Below are 20,954 nucleotides of genomic sequence, written 5' to 3' on the forward strand. Positions count from 1 at the left end.
ACCAATCACTGCATGAAGTTCAAATCAAGAATAGTTAACCAATTGACGTGCAATAATTTGAATTAGGAAAACTGGGAAAACTATTACATACCTCATATTTGAGTTTTCTTTGAGTTGTACCATTAAGAAATGGGCTACAGTCCTGAAAGTAACAAAATAATTTATATATGAGACTACTGTACACTCTAGAAGACATTTTCTCAAAATAATACACGTCGCCACTACTTATTTATTTGAAGTAACTTCTTGCAGGATGCAACTGTCAAATATAAGCGCAGTTCTTATAACAAAATATTAATCCTCCAACAAACTCTTGCTTTAAGGTGCTAAAAACAAGGATGATTCCAGATAAATCAATTACTATATCATTTCAATGACTCTTAAAAATAAATGTAATTGTTAATAAAAATGGAATCCTCTCGTTTTATGGATATTTACCCTTAAAGCAGCAGTCCAAGCTGCCATTTTCCCCACTTTAATATGTGCATCACAATGATAAATAATTAGCTAAGTTGCCGATCGATCGACGAAGATTCGGCTCGGGGATTTGCTAAATGGTATCAGTGCAGCAGAAGAGGACCAAAGATGCAAAGTTCTGTGGGGAAGATCATGTGACCAGGCAGTCACTATATACCATTGGTCCACTGCTAGAGAGAGGGCAAGGCTCAAAAAGGGGTGTGCCAGAGCCTTTTTCAGAAGAGGAAGGGGATGTGACTTTGTGAATGGTTGCTATAGAAACAAAAAATGCTTGTTACATTATAATACATTAAAAATGTCAGTTATTTCTTTTTTTTTTTAAATGCTGCAAATATTTTCTCATTAGTACAGAACTGAGATATATATATATACATATATTTTTGCTTCATTCATTGTAACATCGCCGGAAGAAGAGATCAGTGTATCTCGAAAGCTCGCACAAATAAAAGCATTTCGTTAGCCACAGAACGGTATCATCTATTTATTTTTTGATATGAGAGAAGAGAGAAGAGAGAAGAGAGAAGAGAGAAGAGAGAAGAGAGAGAGAGAGAGAGAGAAACACAAAAAAACACGTAGTATGTTGCTTGGTCTGCAGCTTTAAACTCAAAAGGTGAAAATCTGCAGTTTGTAGATGTAAAGAGCCAGTGCCCAAACTACTACTAAAGTATTATTATTATTATGTTTAGCCTTTCTTTGATACGCAAACCTATATATCACTCGTTTTAAACAAAAATGAGATATATTAACAAAGATCATATTCTGAATAAGTGGGAATCCTCTCAATATTGCAGTATTTGACAGGAACAATCTGAAACAGTTTATTTTCTATTTATATTCACAACTGTATTGCGAACTCCAATCTTGTGGTAACTCAGAGACCTACCAAGTCATGTTGCAGTACCTGTTGATTTAAGCCATATTTCACTTCATTAATCATTTGCTAGTGTGAGCAAAAGTAGGATAAGTTCCACTACTCCTCTAGCTGCACCTCAGCTAATATTACACAAAGTTGCTTTTAAAAATATGTTCATGTTATTTCAACAAACTGTACACAGACCACAGAATGTACACTGCAAAATGATACCGCAATGTGGGAACACTACTCACCTTAACAGTTTCTGTAGAATAGGAAAGGCTAGGGTTGCTGTCTTCTTCGTATGGCAGATTAATACTTTGAAGCCGTCTCTGCACTTCTTCTTCAATATAAGCATGTATTCTGAATACAGTTAAAAACGTAAATGAGATGGTCTTGAAAATAAAGTGTACTTTTCACACTGTAAGGGGACCAATAAGCTTTTTTCACACACTTAAGATTTGCAAATAAATATATACTAAGCATTTAAGACATGTAAAATCAAAAAGTATATTTGTCAGCTATGTCCACTTACTACCCGGTGCACTTGGCATCTTGTATATAATCACATAAATACTTTAAAAGCAGGGCAAATTACATTCTTGGTACAATAATATTTTACAACTATAACCATATTTATAAAATGATGAAAGCCTTCATCCATGACATGTGATTATTATAGTTATGACCATTTATTTTTTTTCATGCTTACTTAGACCGGGATTGAAATCTGATTATATACCTGTCATCGATCAATGGCAGCAAATGTGACGGTGATTTCGCTGGGCTTGCAGAAGAGCTGGCAAGAGAAGTTTTTTCTTCCATGCTTCCGGACAGATTTTTTGAAAGAGGGTCAGCTACATGCATCTTCTGCTTCAGCTGCTCAATTACATGAGATAACCTAAATAGAGTTCATAAAACAACCTAATTTCAAAAGTCGTATTCATGTAGAGTGGTAATTTTTAACCGGTGGGGTGCGCCTCCCCAGGGGGGCGTATCAGGATTTCAGGGGAGGCGTGTGTAATTAAAAAAAAAAAAAATTATATTATAATTTATTTGAAAAAACAAAACAAAAAAACAATTATACCTATTACTTTCTTACTATAGAAAGTACGCAGCTTATTGCATCATCCTATGACGCCCAGTTGTGCACCCATTATCTTTCTTGATCTCAGAGTTACGCTGTAGAGTTTGTCTGGTATGTGGATGGTGCCGCTGTGCAAACTGAACAGCCACGTTTTATACCGCTATTGCATTTTCTCTGTTTTAAGGTATGTTAATGTTTTATTTCGAAATAAATTTTAGTACTAAAATACAGCATAAAATACAGTGTATTTTTTATTTATAAAATGTTTTTACCAGGAAGTAATACATTGCGTGTTACCTCTCGTTTTCAAATAAAATTATTGTGGGAGGCAGGTTTAAAGGGGGGGTAAGTGATTTTTATGTTTATCAAAAGGGGACATGGGTTAAAAAACGGTTAAGAAACATTGATGTAGTCACTAAAGACATCCATCCACACCTCTCCACTACGGCTTTCAGAGCGTCTTCTACGCTCGATTTGTAGGGGCTATAACTTTTAGGGTTAATTGTCAGTTTTGCTCTACCAAAAATATGAAAAACAAAAAAAGGGTAGCTTAATGTAATGTAATGGCTATTAGAGATAGATAGAGATAGATAGAGAGAGAGATAGAGATACATAGAGATAGATAGATAGATAGATAGATAGATAGATAGAGATAGATAGAGAGACAGATATATATATATATATATATATATATATATATATATATATATATAAAAACAAATATTATCAAATATCCTAAAGAACTCAAAACTTAAGTAACAATGTATTGTTTAAAATGGTTTTATAATTTTTTAATCTAACCATACTTACCGCTCCCTGTCTTGTTCCAAAGCCTTCTGTTCAGCTTCTAAACCTGCCTGTAGGCCGGCCTGATCCCGACTGTTATCCAATGCAGCAAGTTTACGCTTCTGCTCTTCAATTTCAACATCTATTGTAGAATGGCGCTGGAGCGCGGAATGTCGTCTTTCCAGTTTAGCAACAGCTTGCTCTAAGGCTTCTCTATGCTGTTTCTCCTGTGATTCAATAATTTCTTTCTCCTTCTTTCGAACTTTTTCCTCCTGACGAGCAATGTTGGATGTAAATTCAAACGTTTCTTGCAGCTGTTGCAATTGGTCACTGCTTGCTCTAAACTGGGCAACCTGTTCAGATTTCTCCTCAATCTCTTTCTCAATTTGAAATAAAGTTTTATCTAACCCAAGCAAATCACTATCATGAATCTCATTTGCCCTTTGCTTTTCTTCTAATAATGCTGGCAAATGATTTTGCTTTATGTATTGGAGTTGCCTTTCCTTAAAACGTAGTCTATATTCTGTTTGTTTTAGCTTGTCCAATTCTTCTGTCAATGGTGTTGTTACGGGAGCAAAGTCTCCTCCTTCCCTATGCAGATCTAATTGCTCTTCATTTGAAAGACTCAACCTACCAAGAATATCACGGTCAGCAATGACTTCCTTTTCTAGACCATCTCTTTGTCTATTCAAATCGCTCACTAAACTTGAAAGCTGCTCCAACTGCGTTTTTTTAAATTGAATGTATTTATGTGTTGCTTTTTCTACCTCTTGGGGATCTTCATCCCCTTCTGATCTAGCTTCCTTCGCTCGTAAAAGATCTTCCCTGACATCTTCAAGAACCCTTATTTCTTCTTCTAACCTCAGGGCATCACCTCTTTTGAGAAGTGGAATCATTTCTTGTTTCTCCCGAAGCTGTTCTTCCAGACGAACCACAAGCTCCAGCTGTTCTCTTTCTTGCTCTTCTAGTCTCTTCTTTTCCAGTTCTAGCTTAAAATATTGCTCATCTTTGTCCTTCTTAAGTTTTTCCAGTTCTTTGAATATTTCACTTTTCTCAGCCTTTTCTGTATTGTGAAGTTCCTGAAGTCTCTGAAGACCTTCTTGAACTTTTACAAAACATTTTTCTTCCCGTTCCTTTTTGTGCAGTTCTAGCTCCTGCTGTTCTCTCAATCTTTCGTCTTCAAATTTTTCTTTTTCAGCTAGCAAATCTTTGAGCCTGGTTTCAATGTCCAAACTTCGACGTTTAAGGCTTTCTTCTTGTTTCCTTATATGTAGCTGCACAATCTCAGATTCCTTACGTTGAGATTCCACCTCTTGTTGCATTTTTTCTAATTCAGCCTTTTCAAATCTCTGCTTCTCTTCCATTTCCTTTATCAGTTTCCTAAAATAAAAATATATGTCTATCATATGAAACAATGGAAGTATGCTCAAATTGTTCAATTACATACACTGCTAATATAACACTGTTTAATTTATTTATCCAGACCTTTTTAAATAATTTAGCTTTACAATATTGCTCTATAACACAAAAAAAAAAAAAAAAAAAGAATAAGCTGGGTGCTGCTTTAAAAATAAATAAAATAAATAATAACTTTATATAGAGTGGGATCTACAAGGCTACAAAATGTTTAGCACACTGTTTTTGATCATGGATTCCTATTGACCCAGTATTACTATTATTACATTTCTGATGGCTCATAGATTATTGGGGCAGTCACAGAGTAATGTGCAATATAGTTGACTTTAACAGAAGTCTTACTTCCTCCACAAAATAAAAATTAGCCAGAACCACTGGAATAAAGTACACATTTTCCGATTGCAAAACACCTTTGTGCAGGTTACGAAACAACTCCTCATATTGACAACCACATTCCCATAAGCCATCTTGGAAGGTGATTCTAAGATCGGTGGCATTATAATGCACCCAATCCATCGTTAACTGCCATTGACTAAAATGAACACTATCGGGTGCATTAACCTTCAATGGACTTTAGTGAATAACTCCCATGGTGGGACTGAGAACACACACAGACTCACACAACCAGTGGTAGAGGAAAAGACAATGTTACGGTGTCATAAACATTCCACTATTATTTTTCAAAATAAAATATGACACAGGCTGTGTCCAATAAACAAGTGTTTTTCACTGTGAAGTTACCCAAGGTGTTTTTTTTTAAATTTTATTTTTTTTAAATAAAAGGGTTCGCATACAATGAATCAGGATGATGTTGGGTTGTTTATATTCATATTTGGTGTGAGATAAATGGATAGCATATGTTAATGCAAAAACTACAGTACACGTTCACAAGTGCAATGTCTCCTCATGCCTTAGGCACAGAAATATGATTGTTAACTCTGTTGGACAGAAAATCATTGGGTCTCTAAATTCTACTACTTACAGAGCTGTACATAAAGTCAGCACTACATAAATTATGTGCACTCAACATAACCCATGGGGAAAAAACACAAACAGACTTTAAAAAGCATGAAATAAATCATACATATAGTTTTCGTATTTCTTGCATGCCCTTGATTTCTTAGATTGTGGTTTCTAATTATGTACTTTAGTTCTAAAACACATATTTGGTCTTGAAAGCAAGTGATTATTTGAGATAGAATACAGTTAAAACCCTACAAGTATTTCAAGGTACTATTGTCCACTTTTCCTTTTTTCAGCTGTGCTTACAGCAGAAAATGGTCCATAGTTTTACCGTCTTACATTACTTCTTCTGATGCCCCAATAACTGGCTACACTGGCGGTGCCATTCACCTATGGCAGGGGTGCACAAACTGGGGGGTGCGTGGCACTTACAGAGGGCCCCGCACTCTTCCCCAAAGCATTTAAATTAAATGCAGGGAAGCATATGAGGCCTTTGTAAGGTCCCTTACCTTGTTTCCGGCAGCTTCTGGTGCCACAGGGTCACATGACGCTGCATTGCCATGGCAACGTGACGTCACATGACGCCGTGACATCAGAACGCTGGAAACAAGGAAAGATGGGGGGGGGGGGGGGAAGCGTGCGAGCAGGGGGTAGACCAGGCAGAGGGGCGCACTAGAAAAAGTTTGCGCACCAGTGACCTAAGGAATGAGTTGCACAGCAGCTATAACATGAAAAAGTATGGCTTATTTCTCCTTGCACAATTAAATACATCAAAAGTATACCAATGTTCAAGCAAGTGCAGCACTGGAAACTGGTCCCAGTATTCTGATTCACCGCCCTCCCACAATTACTTTCCATACAACCATTATTTTCAACCACCCCTTTGACCCAAAGGCGGACAGCCTGATGGGCTCCCCAAGAGCTGCTCCCCTCTCCACAGGACCAGCGTGCTAAGGGTTAACATTTGCTTGTACTTTGTGGAACGTCAACCCCACCCACTGGCATGTTAATCAGCCAAGAGGACACAAAGAACTTTTTGTTCACAGCTGCATTGAAAATGAACCACCCCAGTGTACATCTGCGTTGGCAGACGAAGGGCAGTCAAAGGGTATGAGCCATTTGGTGATATTAAAGCTGCTCTATATCAATCGGAAAATCACAAGCCCTTTATCCCCTGTACCTAATTTTCCAACACTATCTGTCCATGATATGTCTGTGAATTGACTGTTTAACCCTGTTCTTTTAATGTAACCATATATTTTTATAACTCTGTGCCCACGACATACTTGAAAACGAGAGGTAACTCTCAATGTATTACTTCCTAGTAAAACATTTTTATAAAAAAAAAATATATATATAAATACATTTTTCACCCTGCATAGTGCATCCTTATGCAGATTTATTTTGACTTATTGTATTGTTAAACAGGTATTCAAATAGAACTTTAACCAGCTGATAAAATGTGTTGGCCTCAAAATCTATACATTTTGTAAGGTCCAAAATTATTAATAGATTGTATGTATATATGCCTTTATTTATATAGAGCCATTAATATACATAGCGTTTCACAGCAGTAATACACGTGACCATCATATAAATAACACAATATAAATAACACGTAATGTTTCAGACATAAAAGTGACAAATTAGGAAAATAAGTCCCTGTCCCGAAGAGCTCACAATCTAATTGGTAAGTATTAAAATGTACAGAGACAGTAGGCAATTGATCTGGTAAGTGCGCCTGCAAGGGGTCAAGGTCGATGTGTGAGGCGTAATGTATCAGCCACTGAGCTACTCATATGCTTTGATAAGGAGGTGTGTTTTAAGATGGGTCTTAATTGTGGATAGAGAGGGTGCTAGTCAGGTACACTACCGACACACTTTATTAAAGTGTGGCCGGTACCGCAAGCCGGGATATTTCCCGGCTTGCTTGTGGCTGCCCCTCGGCGTGCCGCGCGTCATAGACGCGCGGTCACGCGTCTTCGGGAGCCTGCGCCCCCTGCACGCGCGTCCAGGGCTCCCCGAGGGAGCCCTGGTGTCCCGCGATCTGCGGGACGGCGGCAGGGGGTTCCGGGGGACCCGGCGGACCCGGTAGCGGTAGGGAGAGCGCCCCGATCGGAGGGCGCTCTTCCGCTGCTTCGGCGCGCGCCCGTCACACTCGGGCGCGCGCCAGGCTACTGCTGCGGCCAAGAACGGGCAAATGCTCGAATAAACTTGGCCGCAGCAGTACTGAGGGCAAGGGCATTCCAGAGGTGTGGGGCAGTCAGTGAGAAAGGTTATAGGAGGGAGAGGGCTTTAGACGCAAAAGGGGTGGATTGTGCGCACATGCTCTTGGGTATTCTTTGACATTTAATAAATGCCATTAATCACTCTAAGGGATTAGACATAATGTCTCTATTATATATAGATGGGCAATTAGTATATACCGCAGGGCCGGCCTTCGATTTTGCAAGGCAGAAGGCGGAACGCTAGCAGCCAGGGCCACAGACAGATTTCCCAGGGCCCAGAGTTATGACCGGGACTTTTCCCCCCTCCCTCCCCCACCCCCTGTGTCGGTGGTCTTGCAAGCCACCCCATTTCACACCTCGTGAACCCCTTCTATTTCCCCCCCTCTTCCCATGTATTCCTCAACTCCATCTCACTCCCTCTCTTCCTCACTCACCTCTCACTGTCCCCCCCTCCATCAATTACCCCACTCACTCAGTCCCTCAGTCCTTCATCGCCTTGCATGTATTTCTCTCTCTTGCATCTTACTCCCTCGCCCCCTCACTCTACCCCTCTGTCAACTACTCCACTCCTGAATCATTCCATCCCCCCCACAAAATACATACCAAAAAAAACACTCCCCAAATACATAAAAAAACACCCACCAAATACATACAAAAAACTCTGACCCCACGCAAATACATTTAAAAAAAACCTACACAACCAAAAACATACCAAAACTCCCCCCCATCCCCACATACATAAAATACATACTGTATATACAATAAAAATACATATAAACACCCACACAACGAATATATATAACCCCCCAAATACATATTTAAATTTAAAAAAACACCTCAAATACATTTTTTTAAATTATATATGTATTTGGGGGGTGTTTTTTTTTTTTTTTTTTTAATAACAGCCCCCACATACATACAAAATACAGCCTTACCTTGGAGATGGTCTCAGGACTCTATCGAGCCCGGTGGCTGTGGAGGGAGCTGGCTGACATTCCTGAAGTTGCTGCCAGACTGGTTCTCACCCAGCTAAGGGCCTCCCTCACCAACACTATCCCACACCGAGATTCTGACCCCGGAGAGCACTGGACCTCCCTCTCATGCCAGTGCAAGCCGGAAACTCAGCTTTCTTCTCGCATGCGCCAACATCAGAGAGGCCCAGCACGTGTCGGCGTCAGAAGCTCCGCGTGGGACAGTGTTACACAAACAAATAGTGCATGCGTAAATAGCACAGTAATATAATAAAAAGTGTGTAGAACACTTGTGGCGATTAGTGATAAATATTTAAAATATATACAGTAATTACACCATCCTTGGCAATAATGCAGTTCCCAAAAAGGACTTTCCAAGTCCAGAAACAGAGATGGGCAGCAGAACACGGGGCACAAATATATCAAAGAACAAATAAAATAGAAAAAACAAAGGAAAAAAATAGTGCAATATACAGACGAGACCACAACTATTCTAAGGCTTGCCTTAAACTAGCCCAGTTACATTCTGGGTATGTGCTGGGTGTAACCTGGCTAGTTTAAGGCAAGTTTAAGGCATTTCTGCATTGACTAGTGACCCATAGGATTAACACAGCAGAGATCCCTGGCAGTCCCATTCAATTTGAATGGGACTGCCAGGAACCCCCGCTGTTAATCTGATGGGCCATTAATCAATGAAGAAATGCTGGGTCTAGTTTAAGGCATGTATCCAGCATGTAACTGGGTCTTTTTGGCGATTGCCACTGGTTTGTGTTAGAATAGTCGCAGTCTCTGCTGTAGTAATAATGATAACACAAAATCTGGAATGTGTGGTTTTCCACTCATGTTCCAAATGATAATCAGGCTTTGAGGTTATTACGAGTGACCAACTATTGTAGTGATTTCAGAATTGTATACAGACACCCATAACAGCATAAAGGTCAATAACAGTTGAGAAGAGGGGGGAGGGGAATCACTCATAGAAGACAAGCAATAATAGTGAAGTACTGTATGCTTTATCAAATTAATATCACAAAGTAAAGCACTTTCATAAGCAGCTTTGGGAAGAGCATTCAGACCACCCTGGGTCATAAAAGACAACACACAGCAGCACTCCTCCTCCGTTGTTCCTGCTCCACGGCCGTCAGAGCAGGTGATGTTACAAAAATTGGGGGAAGATGCCAAAAATAAGCTGCAGCTCTCCATTACCGGACGCCCTTCCAATGCTGGAGATACTTAGTGCAGGCGCCGCCCTATACGTTTCGGTCCATTAAGAGCTTCCTCAGAAGATTCTGTTATGTCCTATGTGTTTACCATCCTTTATAAATGTCCCGCTCTGTTCCGGTGTATGCCGTACGTCACGGCGCAATCCCAGGCCATCCACATCTGGGTTCTGCCGACGTCACAACGTTTCCTCACATGACCGGCGTCACAGAGTCGATCCCGGCTCATGCGCATACACTATCTCCTGGTTACCATGGTAACCCGCCAGAGATACAGAGTGAATGGACAGTGGAACAGTGTTAGTAAGGTCGTCGCACATCCGGGGGAGAGCCGGCCCCGGCGGTAACTAGAGGACAGCCAGCCCACTGCGACCGGGTCCGGGACACTTGACTTAATGTCCTTAAGTGTGTGTGTGTGTGTTGTGACACAGTCCCAGGATATTAGGCAGCTTTCTGCCCGATTTAGGTCAAAGTGCTGAAATAGTCTAAAAGGATCCATTCCACAGCTTCACTTTTACCGAGGCTGGTAGATAAAGAATCCAGGCCATAGTTTATAGTGGTTCTGGTTCCCCCTCACCTGCTCACCTAATTACAGGAACATGTATTTAGGGCACAAAGATTTGCCATGTCAGTCTCTCAACTAGAGTCTGGAGGCTAGGGTTATCGCTGCTCTCCTGCATCTAGTTCGGGGAGGACGCCCCCTTCAAGTATCGCAGTACCCAGAAGATTTGCCTGGACTCACTTTGGACTGAGTTCCAACAACTACAATCAGTCTCTCGCCTGGAGGCTGGGGGCATGCTGTTCCCCTGTATCCAGTTCGGGAAGGACACCCTCTTCATGTGTTGCAGTATCCGGAAGGATTGCAGAGAATCTATTGGGACGCCGTCCCCTTCTATAAGATAATAAATCAATCTATATGTCTGTGCCTAAAGACTGTGGATATTATTAAGTATATAGTAACCCTAAACAGGAGTATGTTTAAACTGGGAACCAGGTTAGTTTGCCAGTAACAATTAGAGAGGCTTATGCTGCTGTATAGTTAGTTTCCCTAAAAGGGAAAGATGTTATTTTTATGATTTTGTTTCTTAAAGTGACAGGGTGACTGAAACATTGAGTGTCACTAATGTAAGGCCAATGGCTGAGTGCCCAAATATGTACCTGTTGAAACTGCAGTCCCATATTGGGACGAAATAAAACAAGCAAAAGCCTGAATTATGAAATATAATGCTTTGTATTATCCTGTTGTTACTCTAATTAACCCTAAAAGACTGTCGAGAAGAGCCCAGACAGACTTCTGCGCTACAAAAGAGGGACGTTTGTCACAGTGCATATTAAGAAAAGCATTTGATCCTGTCTACACTTAACTAATTTTAAATGCATTAAGAAGACCATGTTGCAGAAGTGTACATTGATATTATAAGGAGCATTTACAAGAATTCCACATCAAATATTAGATTATGTTAAGATACTGTACAATTAAGATCAAGATCAGCAATTTGGTGCAACAGGGAGACAGCATGTCACCAAAGCTTTTCACAGAAACATTTGAAAGATTAGTCAACACATTGAATTGTGAGAAAAAAGGAATCAAAATCAACTGAATATTTGAGTCAACGATTTTTCAGATCTTTTTCCAACGAAGTCCAAAAGAAAGAGAACTTGCCAAAGAAAGCCGGCCTTTATATGAATCTCCACAAGACTAGCGTGATTTTCAACAAATGTGTAAACTCTGCAAAGATCTAAATAAATGTAATAGAACTAGAAGAACTTGAAGACTTGGCTGGCAAGTAAGAATGGGTGAGAACCTTTTGATGAAATCAATTGAAAAATGTAGATAGGTTGGTGGGCAGTTGGAATAAACAAGACCATCTTTCAAGCAATCTTAACACTATAAGAGCAAAGTTTTTGACCAGTGTATTCTAGATGTGCTAACGTATGGATGTGAAAATTGGACCCCAACTGTGAAGATCATTTAGACGCTTCAGACAACTCAAAGTAGTATAAAGAGAGAAATGCTGGATATTTCCCCAAGACAGGAAAGAAAATGAATGCGAATGGGGAATAAAGGATACCTGGCACTCAAATGGCAATTAGTCCATGGAATGGAAAAGTCCCTTATGATGCCCCCCTTGATAGTCCGAAATCTTGAACAGTTGGAGTGGAGGGTCTTGACTGGCCAAATAAGGATGTTCCCCCTATATGTAATTAAAAAGGACACACCATAGCGCAGTACATCAAAACTTTACATATACTCAAATGAACCATGCATAATGCCTACTTACAAGAAATCTCTTGTTAAGATGTGGTTGAGAGAATCTGTGCTTTGTCCTCTTCTACTGCTGACACGAATCCCACTTGTGGCTCCTCAATCTCCTGCGCCCCTGGTGCTTTTAGGACTCACAACCGCAGATGGCCCCAATGTGGAGAGAGAAGGAAGCAGAGATGGTGTAGACTGCACAACAATTTATTAAAACACTGGCTAACATAAGCCAAATAAACACTCACATGCCGTCCGCCACTTGTGCAGGAGTCTCTAACCCTACAGCCCAACCACGGCGGTGACGCTGTCCCTCAGTAGCTGCTAGCACACTCACGCTGCCTGCTGTCGACCGCAGTGTGTTTCGGTGCTTGACTGGGTGACGTGATGTATTCTTTCATGGGGCATCATCACACTATGCACCTAATCTCATTAAAGTGCATCATGCAGAAAGCGTATAACAAACATGTCTCTGTATCCCTGGGGTTATAAACCTTTCCAATCCCTAGGGACATGTGATAAAACGCCTATGTGGAAATAACAAAAGTATTTTTAAGTATTCTTAAACATTGTCAATCTTTTTAAACATTGCCAGTCTTTGACAATGTGTTATGTATGCAAATTGTTCAAATTGTATATGCCAATTGTCATGATTGCACTGTAAGGGGTTAATACCATTTTAGGGTATAAATAGAGCAGACTGAGAACAGCTCCACATTCCTCTGACAAAGTGACGTCCCCACGTCACGAAACGCGTTGGGGTGGGAGGAGCTTAGAGGATCCGTCGGCAGGGGAGTCTCCAGCAACACAGGCGGCGCTTAGAGTGTGATGTCACCCAGCCAAGCGCTGTAACACACTGCGGTCGACAGCAGGCAGCGTGAGTGTGCTAGCAGCTACAGAGGGACAGCGTCACCGCCGTGGTTGGGCTGTAGGGTTAGAGACTTCTGCACAAGTTGTGGACGACATGCGAGTGTTTATTTGGCTTATGTTAGCCAGTGTTTTAATAAATTGTTGTGCAGTCTACACCATCTCTGCTTCCTTCTCTCTCCACATTGGGGCCATCTGCGGTTATGAGTCCTAAAAGCACCAGGGGTGCAGGAGATTGAGGAGCCACACGTGGGATTCGTGTCAGCAGTAGAAGAGGACAAAGCACAGATTCTCTCAACCACATCTTAACAAGAGATTTCTTGTAAGTAGGCATTATGCATGGTTCATTTGAGTATATGTAAAGTTTTGATGTACTGCGCTATGGTGTGTCCTTTTTAACTTCATATAGGGGGAACATCCTTATTTGGCCAGTCAAGACCCTCCACTCCAACTGTTCAAGATTTTGGACTATCAAGGGGGGCATCATAAGGGACTTTTCCATTCCATGGACTAATTGACATTTGAGTGCCAGGTATCCTTTATTCCCCATTCGCATTCATTTTCTGTACTGTGATGGGGAAATATCCAGCATTTCTCTCTTTATACTACTTTGAGTTGTCTGAAGCGTCTAAATGATCTTCACAGTTGGGGTCCAAATTTCACATCCATACGTTAGCACATCTAGAATACACAGGTCAAAAACTTTGCTCTTATAGTGTTAAGATTGCTTGAAAGATGGTCTTGCTTATTCCAACTGCCCACCAACCTATCTACATTTTTCAATTGATTTCATCAAAAGGTTCTCACCCATTCTTACTTGTCAGCCAAGTCTTCAAGTTCTTCTAGTTCTATTACATTTATTTAGATCTTTGCAGAGTTTACACATTTGTTGAAAATCACGTTAGTCTTGTGGAGATTCATATAAAGGCCGGCTTTCTTTGGCAAGTTCTCTTTCTTTTGGACTTCGTTGGAAAAAGATCTGAAAATCGTTGACTTAAATATTCAGTTGATTTTGATTCCTTTTTTCTCACAATTCAATGTGTTGACCAATCTTTCAAATGTTTCTGTGAAAAGCTTTGGTGACATGCTGTCTCCCTGTTGCACCAAATTGCTGATCTTGATCTTACTTGTACAGTATCTTAACGTAATCTAATGGTTGATGTGGAATTCTTGTAAATGCTCATTATAATATCAATGTACACTTCTGCAACACGGTCTTCTTAATGCATTTAAAATCAGTTAAGTGTACTGCACCGACACACTTTATCCGAGCAAATACCCGGTATGTACCTGGCAGATACCTGGAATGCGCCGCTCCTCACCTCTGACAAGCCCCGTTGCATTTGCCTTCCCAGCCTGGGTTCATGCCTGGCTGATGGACGGCTGATCTGTTAAATGATAATGATTAGGATTTAATAGGCTGCAATGCTTCGCGTGTCTACCAGATGGCATAAATTCATGAATTGTAATGCAGTATATATATATATACTGTGCAGTATTGCAGCCAGCTGGAATAAAATGCTTCAATCCCGGCCTGAAAATAACTCAATGCACTCGGGCAGAAAACAGTCACAAACCTCAATACACCCGGGTATACCCGAATTCGTGGGACTAGCCGAGCTCGAATAAAGTGTGTCGCCAGTGTAGACAGGATCAAATGCTTTTTTTAATATGCACTGTGACAAAGGTCCCTCTTTTGTAGCGCAGACGTCTGTCTGGGTTCTTCACAACAGTCTTCTAGGGTTAATTAGAGTAATAACAGGGTAATACAAAGCATTATATTTCCTAATTCAGGCTTCTGCTTGTTTTATTTCGTCCCAATAGGGGACTGCAGTTTCAACAGGTACATATTTGGGCACTCAGCCATTGACCTTACATTAGTGACACTCAATGTTTCAGTCACCCTGTCACTTTAAGAAACAAAATCATAAAAATAACACCTATCCCTTTTAGGGAAACTAACTATACAGCAGCATAAGCCTCTCTAATTGTTACTGGCCAACTAACCTGGTTCCCATTTTAAACATACTCCTGTTTACGGTTACTATATACTTAATAATATCCACAGTCTTTAGGCACAGACATATAGATTGATTTATTATCTTATAGAAGGGGACGGCGTCCCAATAGATTCTCTGCAATCCTTCCGGATACTGCAACACATGAAGAGGGTGTCCTTCCCGAACTGGATACAGGGGAGAAGCATGCCCCCAGCCTCCAGGCGAGAGACTGATTGTAGTGGTTAGAACTCAGTCCAAAGTGAGTCCAGGCAAATCTTCTGGGTACTGCGATACTTGAAGGGGGCGTCCTCCCCGAACTGGATGCAGGAGAGCGGCGATAACCCTAGCCTCCAGGCTCTAGTTGAGAGACTGAAATGGCAAACCTTTCTGCCCTAAATACGTGTTCCTGTAATTAGGTGAGCAGGTGAGGGGGAACCAGAACCACTATAAACTATGGCCTGGATTCTTTATCTACCAGCCTCAGTAAAAGTGAAGGTGTGGAATGGATCCTTTTAGACTATTTCTGCACTTTGACCTAAATCGGGCAGAAAGCTGCCTAATATCCTGGGACTGTGTCACAACACACACACACTTAAGGACATTAAAACAGCCCTACATGCTAGGCAAATTGTTGGCAATGGTTTATATTTATGTACAGTTACAATGCTTATTGGCTTAACATTAATCAGAAAAATAAAAGTATGCAATTTATATATTTTAACAGTAAGACATGCAACTGTAAGCACTATTTTATGCTTCCTTAAACTATGGTGTAATTTCTGTCAACATGGAACAGAGGGAACAAATTCAAGAGACTCTGTGATCATAATACTTAATGTCCTAAGCAAGAACATAATCCAACCAAAATGTGTTGGCAATTTGAACCATTCAAATATTTGAGCTGGCCTTTTAGAATATTCCCTTTTATATGAGGCTCCCATTTACTGAAAATTCAGGACTTCCAATCCAGCCTACGTCTAATTTTATAGTGTAAAGTGATGTGTAATACTAAAATTGTTTAAATGAATATATTTTATCTAACTAGCAATGAGTTGTAAATTGGAAAAACGTTCAGACCATACAAGGTAAGCCATGCAGTAAACAATCTTGTATATTCCTTTCAGGAAACTAAAAACATCAATATCATCATATAGTCTCTGCTGTTGCAACTTTTGCATGGCACTTTGGGAACAACCGTCACTTTTCTCTAATCTATCGATTAAAGGTACAATCTCACAGTCGGCATTTCTTAGGGGCATCTAAGAAAACACATGACTGACAAACACTTCCCTATACACACTTACCCAACCCAGTCCTGATCAGAAAACAGTAAAGTTAAATGGGAGGGAGGAAAAGCACTTGCTGAAAATATAGTGGCATCACACACAAAGTAAATCAGACCCCTCCCAAGTCTTACATTTATTTTATAAAGTTAAATACTTAAACGTTTCAGATTTGGCAAAAAAAAAAAAAAAAGTATTAATTATCCAGATAAGACCCCTTAAACTTGCCACTGGCTTTAGTTCACTTTGGTCCTATGAGGGATTGCCCCTTTAAAACATCAAGTGTAAATGAAGCTATGCCATTTGGGGTACATTAAAATGGGGGTGATGCTCGTTTTACAGTACGTTTCATGCTGGAAAACTCATAGAAAACAAAACTGCAAAACGCAGTTAAAAACATAATACTTTGACCGATATCACAAAACAAATAGAAACAAACATTTGAGCAACAGGAAATACTAGAAAATGTTTGGCTTTGAATGGTTAAGGAGCCAAATTGGGGTTGGCACTTAAAAGTCAAAACAAACCCTGTATTGGGGACATGAATGTACAGTATGAACAGACATTAACTTTCACGCTTTCACTCCAGTTATATTTTACAGATAGTTAGAATAAATTGCAAAAGACTAAGATGTTTGGTAAAAACATTGTTTGGTTCTGAAAACCATATAAAACCTATAAATTATAAACGTAATATATTGCACTTGGCTAGTGTTTCTAGACCGAATCGCTCAGTATTGTGCTGATGAGTATGGTAAAATAAAACTACTTATTTTTTTTTAGCCTGTACAATTTGACAAATAGTTACCGTACTGTAGAACCTGGTGAGAAGGTCATTGGCACCAGGGTGATCTACAGACCACCAGGACAAAAAGAGAAATTACTAGTTTAACAGAGGACATCACTATGATGGCAATTAAAGGAGAGAATCATTATGAGATACTTCAATCTACCCGATGTGGACAGCTGCTGCAGGAACATCCTGGACTCCATGCAAGGGGACATCCCTCAAGCAATTGGTGAGGGAGCCATTGCAAGTAGAGATGGACACATTTTTTGTATAACTTAAATTTCACGGCAAAATCACTGCCACAAACGGTTTTAAAAATGTAACAACATTTAAAAATAGCTGATATTTGAAAGCGGAAAAAAATTTGAACATTTGCAAAAATGTGACGGAAAAAAAAAAATCTGGTCATATAAATATTTTTGGCATATAAAAGCATTTAGCATCTCAAAAAAAGCACAAGTGGTTTGAGTGTTAATTCTATTCTATGACAGCCTTCACCCAAATCAGTATTTTTTGTATTTATAAAATGTGAGGAAAAATATTTACAAAATTAACATTTCCTAATTTTCCCATGGTCCAGGTATTCAGCCTACCATATTAAAATGCCTAACTGCCAAAAGGGTGAGCTGAGTGCTCCAAAGTGGAACGGAACACAGACCCCTATATAATGGTGTTGTCAGAACTCTAGTGTTCGTGTGCTGGGGAGAGAGCTGGAAGTAATTCATTAAACTGCAATTTACTTCAATGGGCGTTTCAGAGTCACAATGCCCTCATCGGCACCATCACCGTTTAATTAATAAGCTCTCGTAGAAACTCTATATTGCATTTGAACGTACTGTAGGTAAAATATTTTTAGTTTAATCCCCCCAAAAAGGCTATTGTAATAAAAATGGCTGGGGCTATTAAGTATTTTAATTAATTTGGTACCTCACGGGTTAATGTGGCTACAGTTTGACTTAAAAATAAAAATATCTGTTTTTGTATGACAGAGCATTCCTGTGTCTGTGCTGATCTACACAGAGGGCTTAATTGGGGGAGGTGAAGGGGCTATCCCCCAGATGGCCCACTAAAAAAGTGAAAAATGTGTAGTTTGAAAGGCAAGACACGATAGCAAGATCATGGCCTGTCAGCCTCAAAGAAAACCGTAACATTCTTGAAATATCCCTCGTGCATCACAGAGGTGACAAACAAGTCATCACTTAGTTTGAGGATTTTATAAAAATGAGGATAACATGTGATGACATCAATTCTGAGGAATAAAGTTTAATAGTTGTACTTGTTGCAAGCAGACATGCAATAAGGTCAAACACTTGATGTTTAGGAGGTGGCAAGGTGGATATCCGTGTCACTGTAATTTAGGAGCACGCCTGTCAAAATGTATTTATTTATTTTTATTTATAAAAATGTTTTACCAGGAAGTAATACATTGAGAGATACCTCTCGTTTTCAAGTATGTCCTGGGCACAGAGTTATAAAAAATACATGGTTACGATAAAAGAACAGGGTTATACAGGTAATTCATAGACATTTCATGGACAGATAAAGTTGGAAAATTGGGTACAGGGGATAAAGGGCTTATGTGTTTCAGATAGAAATAGAGCAGCTTCAACATCACTTTAACATCAACTAACATCAGCGAACGGCAGCAAACGGCTCACGCCTTTTGGCTGCGCCAAAATGAGTATTGTTACATTCCGCTCGCCTGAATCGATTGATATGACTCACGTTTGACTAAGTATTTGAAAAATTAAGATATGAGGTATTTTATATATTCAGTCAGGTTTAAAACGTCACAAGGAGTTTTTTCTTCTAAGTCGTAAAACTGTCAACCCAGTGGTTAATTGATGACAGGGATGGATTTATGGTGTTCTCAATGAAGGGGAGTTAGAATATAAAGCCCTTCTTTTAATGAGAATTCAACAAGGTGTGTTTTGGGATCAGACATGTGAGTTCTCATCTTTCCTACCCCAGTGACCTCTCTGGGGAAACCTATTACATATGGTAAAGTACAGTATAGGGATTTCTATTTATGCTTTATCCTTTTATTTTAAGACACTGGTCAGTATTTTTTTGTAACTTTATGTTGTTGTAATAATCAATTTTCTTAAAATGAAGCACTGTCTTTTTGGATATTAATGCCAAACTTTAATAAGTGATGCTTTGGGCTCTGAATGAACTGTTTGCACGCTTTAAATAGAGTAACGTACATTTTTGGACACATTTTGCTACAACAGATTGTTGCGTGTTAAGGGCATAGTTTTTTCTTTAATAAACAGGGACCTTAGACTATTGCAAATACATATTTTTGTCTGCACATTTCTTGGGTGGTGGAAGTGGATGGATATGAGTGCAATCATGTAAGGGGTAAATATTAACTAATTTGAAGTACCTTACGCAGGAGAAAGGGGAGTTGGCTAAAGTAGTCGTGTGTACTGTATTAACCCTGGTTGCATATCTAAATCATGTGCTCACTTGTGTGCCATTAGTGACAGATGGTATATTGGGACGGGTTGAAGGGAGATATTGTTCATTTGAGGGATCTTTGCGAAAGGTGAAAAGTGTGTCAACTAGGTAGCTGTGTATTAACCCTTGTCCCATATGCAGGTCACATGCTCACAGGTGTGCAGTACGTGACGACAATGATTTCAATTACATACAGGACCATGCCCACACTATGAAAAACCCAATGAACCAAAATCCTTAAATGCAGGAGCAGCTCAGTAGGGCAAGTAATTACTTACTGTATGGGCTGCTTGTACTATATTATCAAATCAGTTAATTCCTCAATGTATCTTAATTGTAAAATATTTTGTAGAACTGGAACAATATGCAATGCTATGTTTTTTTTGTTTATTTGTTTTTTTTAAACATTACTTTACCTTTTATTTTCCAGCTTCTCCAGTTCTTCTCTTTGTTGCCTTTCAAATTCCAGTCTAGTAACGAGAAGATACATTTATTTACAAATGAAAAGATGCATGAAAACACATTTAACAATGGATGGAGACCATGGAAAGAAATGATTTATACAAAGTATAAAAACAAGCGTTTTTTCAGTTTCATGGAAATGAAAAATGGCTACTAATTAGATTTTCAGCTGCTGGGCATACCAATTTGAAAGTCGAAATGTAAATGAATTTCTCAGAAGACACTATTAAAGTGGTATGGTTAAATAGGACTGATAAATGATTAGCACAGTCTTTGCAAGTTCACTACATTCAGACATGGCAATCAATACATAGAAATTGAGTTTCTCTACCTTAGAAAGATTGGTCCTTTTACAGGGAAAAGGCTGCCACCGGAGGTAGAGAGAAAGCAAAGTGATCAATTAAGAAAAAGGCAAAAAAAAATAAAAAAAATACTAATACATTTTAAAACAAAGCATCACAGGAACTCATGAAGAAATACTATGTTGAAAGAGATCAGAAACATTTCTTGTATGGGTGTGGTGTATATATGTGTATAGCAAATAATAAGATCACCTGTGAGCACAGTCACGTGTCTTAGGCAGGTCTGCAACCCTGCCTTTCACCATTATCCCCAGCATACAGTGCTTCCACTGCAGCAAGGGATTCTGGGAAATGACATGCAAATGAGCACACGTGTCACCTTTTGTCTGACAAACCATTGTTACATGGAGCCCATATAAGCTAATGCTTGCTGTTAACACAGCTTTAAAACACAGCATGGGAATCAGATGCAAAGCCAGAAAGCCATTCACAGACATGTTTCAACCTTAATGGGTATCATCAGTGTGAA

General features: G+C 39.6%; 1 protein-coding gene across 6 annotated transcripts in view; it reads right to left on the reverse strand.

The window, feature by feature from the left end:
- The window catches only part of KIF16B (kinesin family member 16B), a 318,925-nt gene that overhangs the window by 106,177 nt on the left and 191,794 nt on the right, over positions 1–20,954 (reverse strand). For all 6 annotated transcript variants that reach the window (XM_075596069.1, XM_075596068.1, XM_075596070.1 and 3 more), the window contains 5 exons: positions 20,078–20,131; positions 3,228–4,583; positions 2,073–2,231; positions 1,585–1,693; positions 92–142 (listed from right to left, as the gene is read on the reverse strand). In XM_075596069.1, the coding sequence (XP_075452184.1) occupies positions 92–142; positions 1,585–1,693; positions 2,073–2,231; positions 3,228–4,583; positions 20,078–20,131 (1,729 nt within the window). The remainder of the gene's footprint in view (positions 1–91; positions 143–1,584; positions 1,694–2,072; positions 2,232–3,227; positions 4,584–20,077; positions 20,132–20,954) is intronic.

The sequence above is a fragment of the Ascaphus truei genome, chromosome 4 (assembly GCF_040206685.1).
Source record: "Ascaphus truei isolate aAscTru1 chromosome 4, aAscTru1.hap1, whole genome shotgun sequence".
Taxonomy (NCBI): domain Eukaryota; kingdom Metazoa; phylum Chordata; class Amphibia; order Anura; family Ascaphidae; genus Ascaphus; species Ascaphus truei.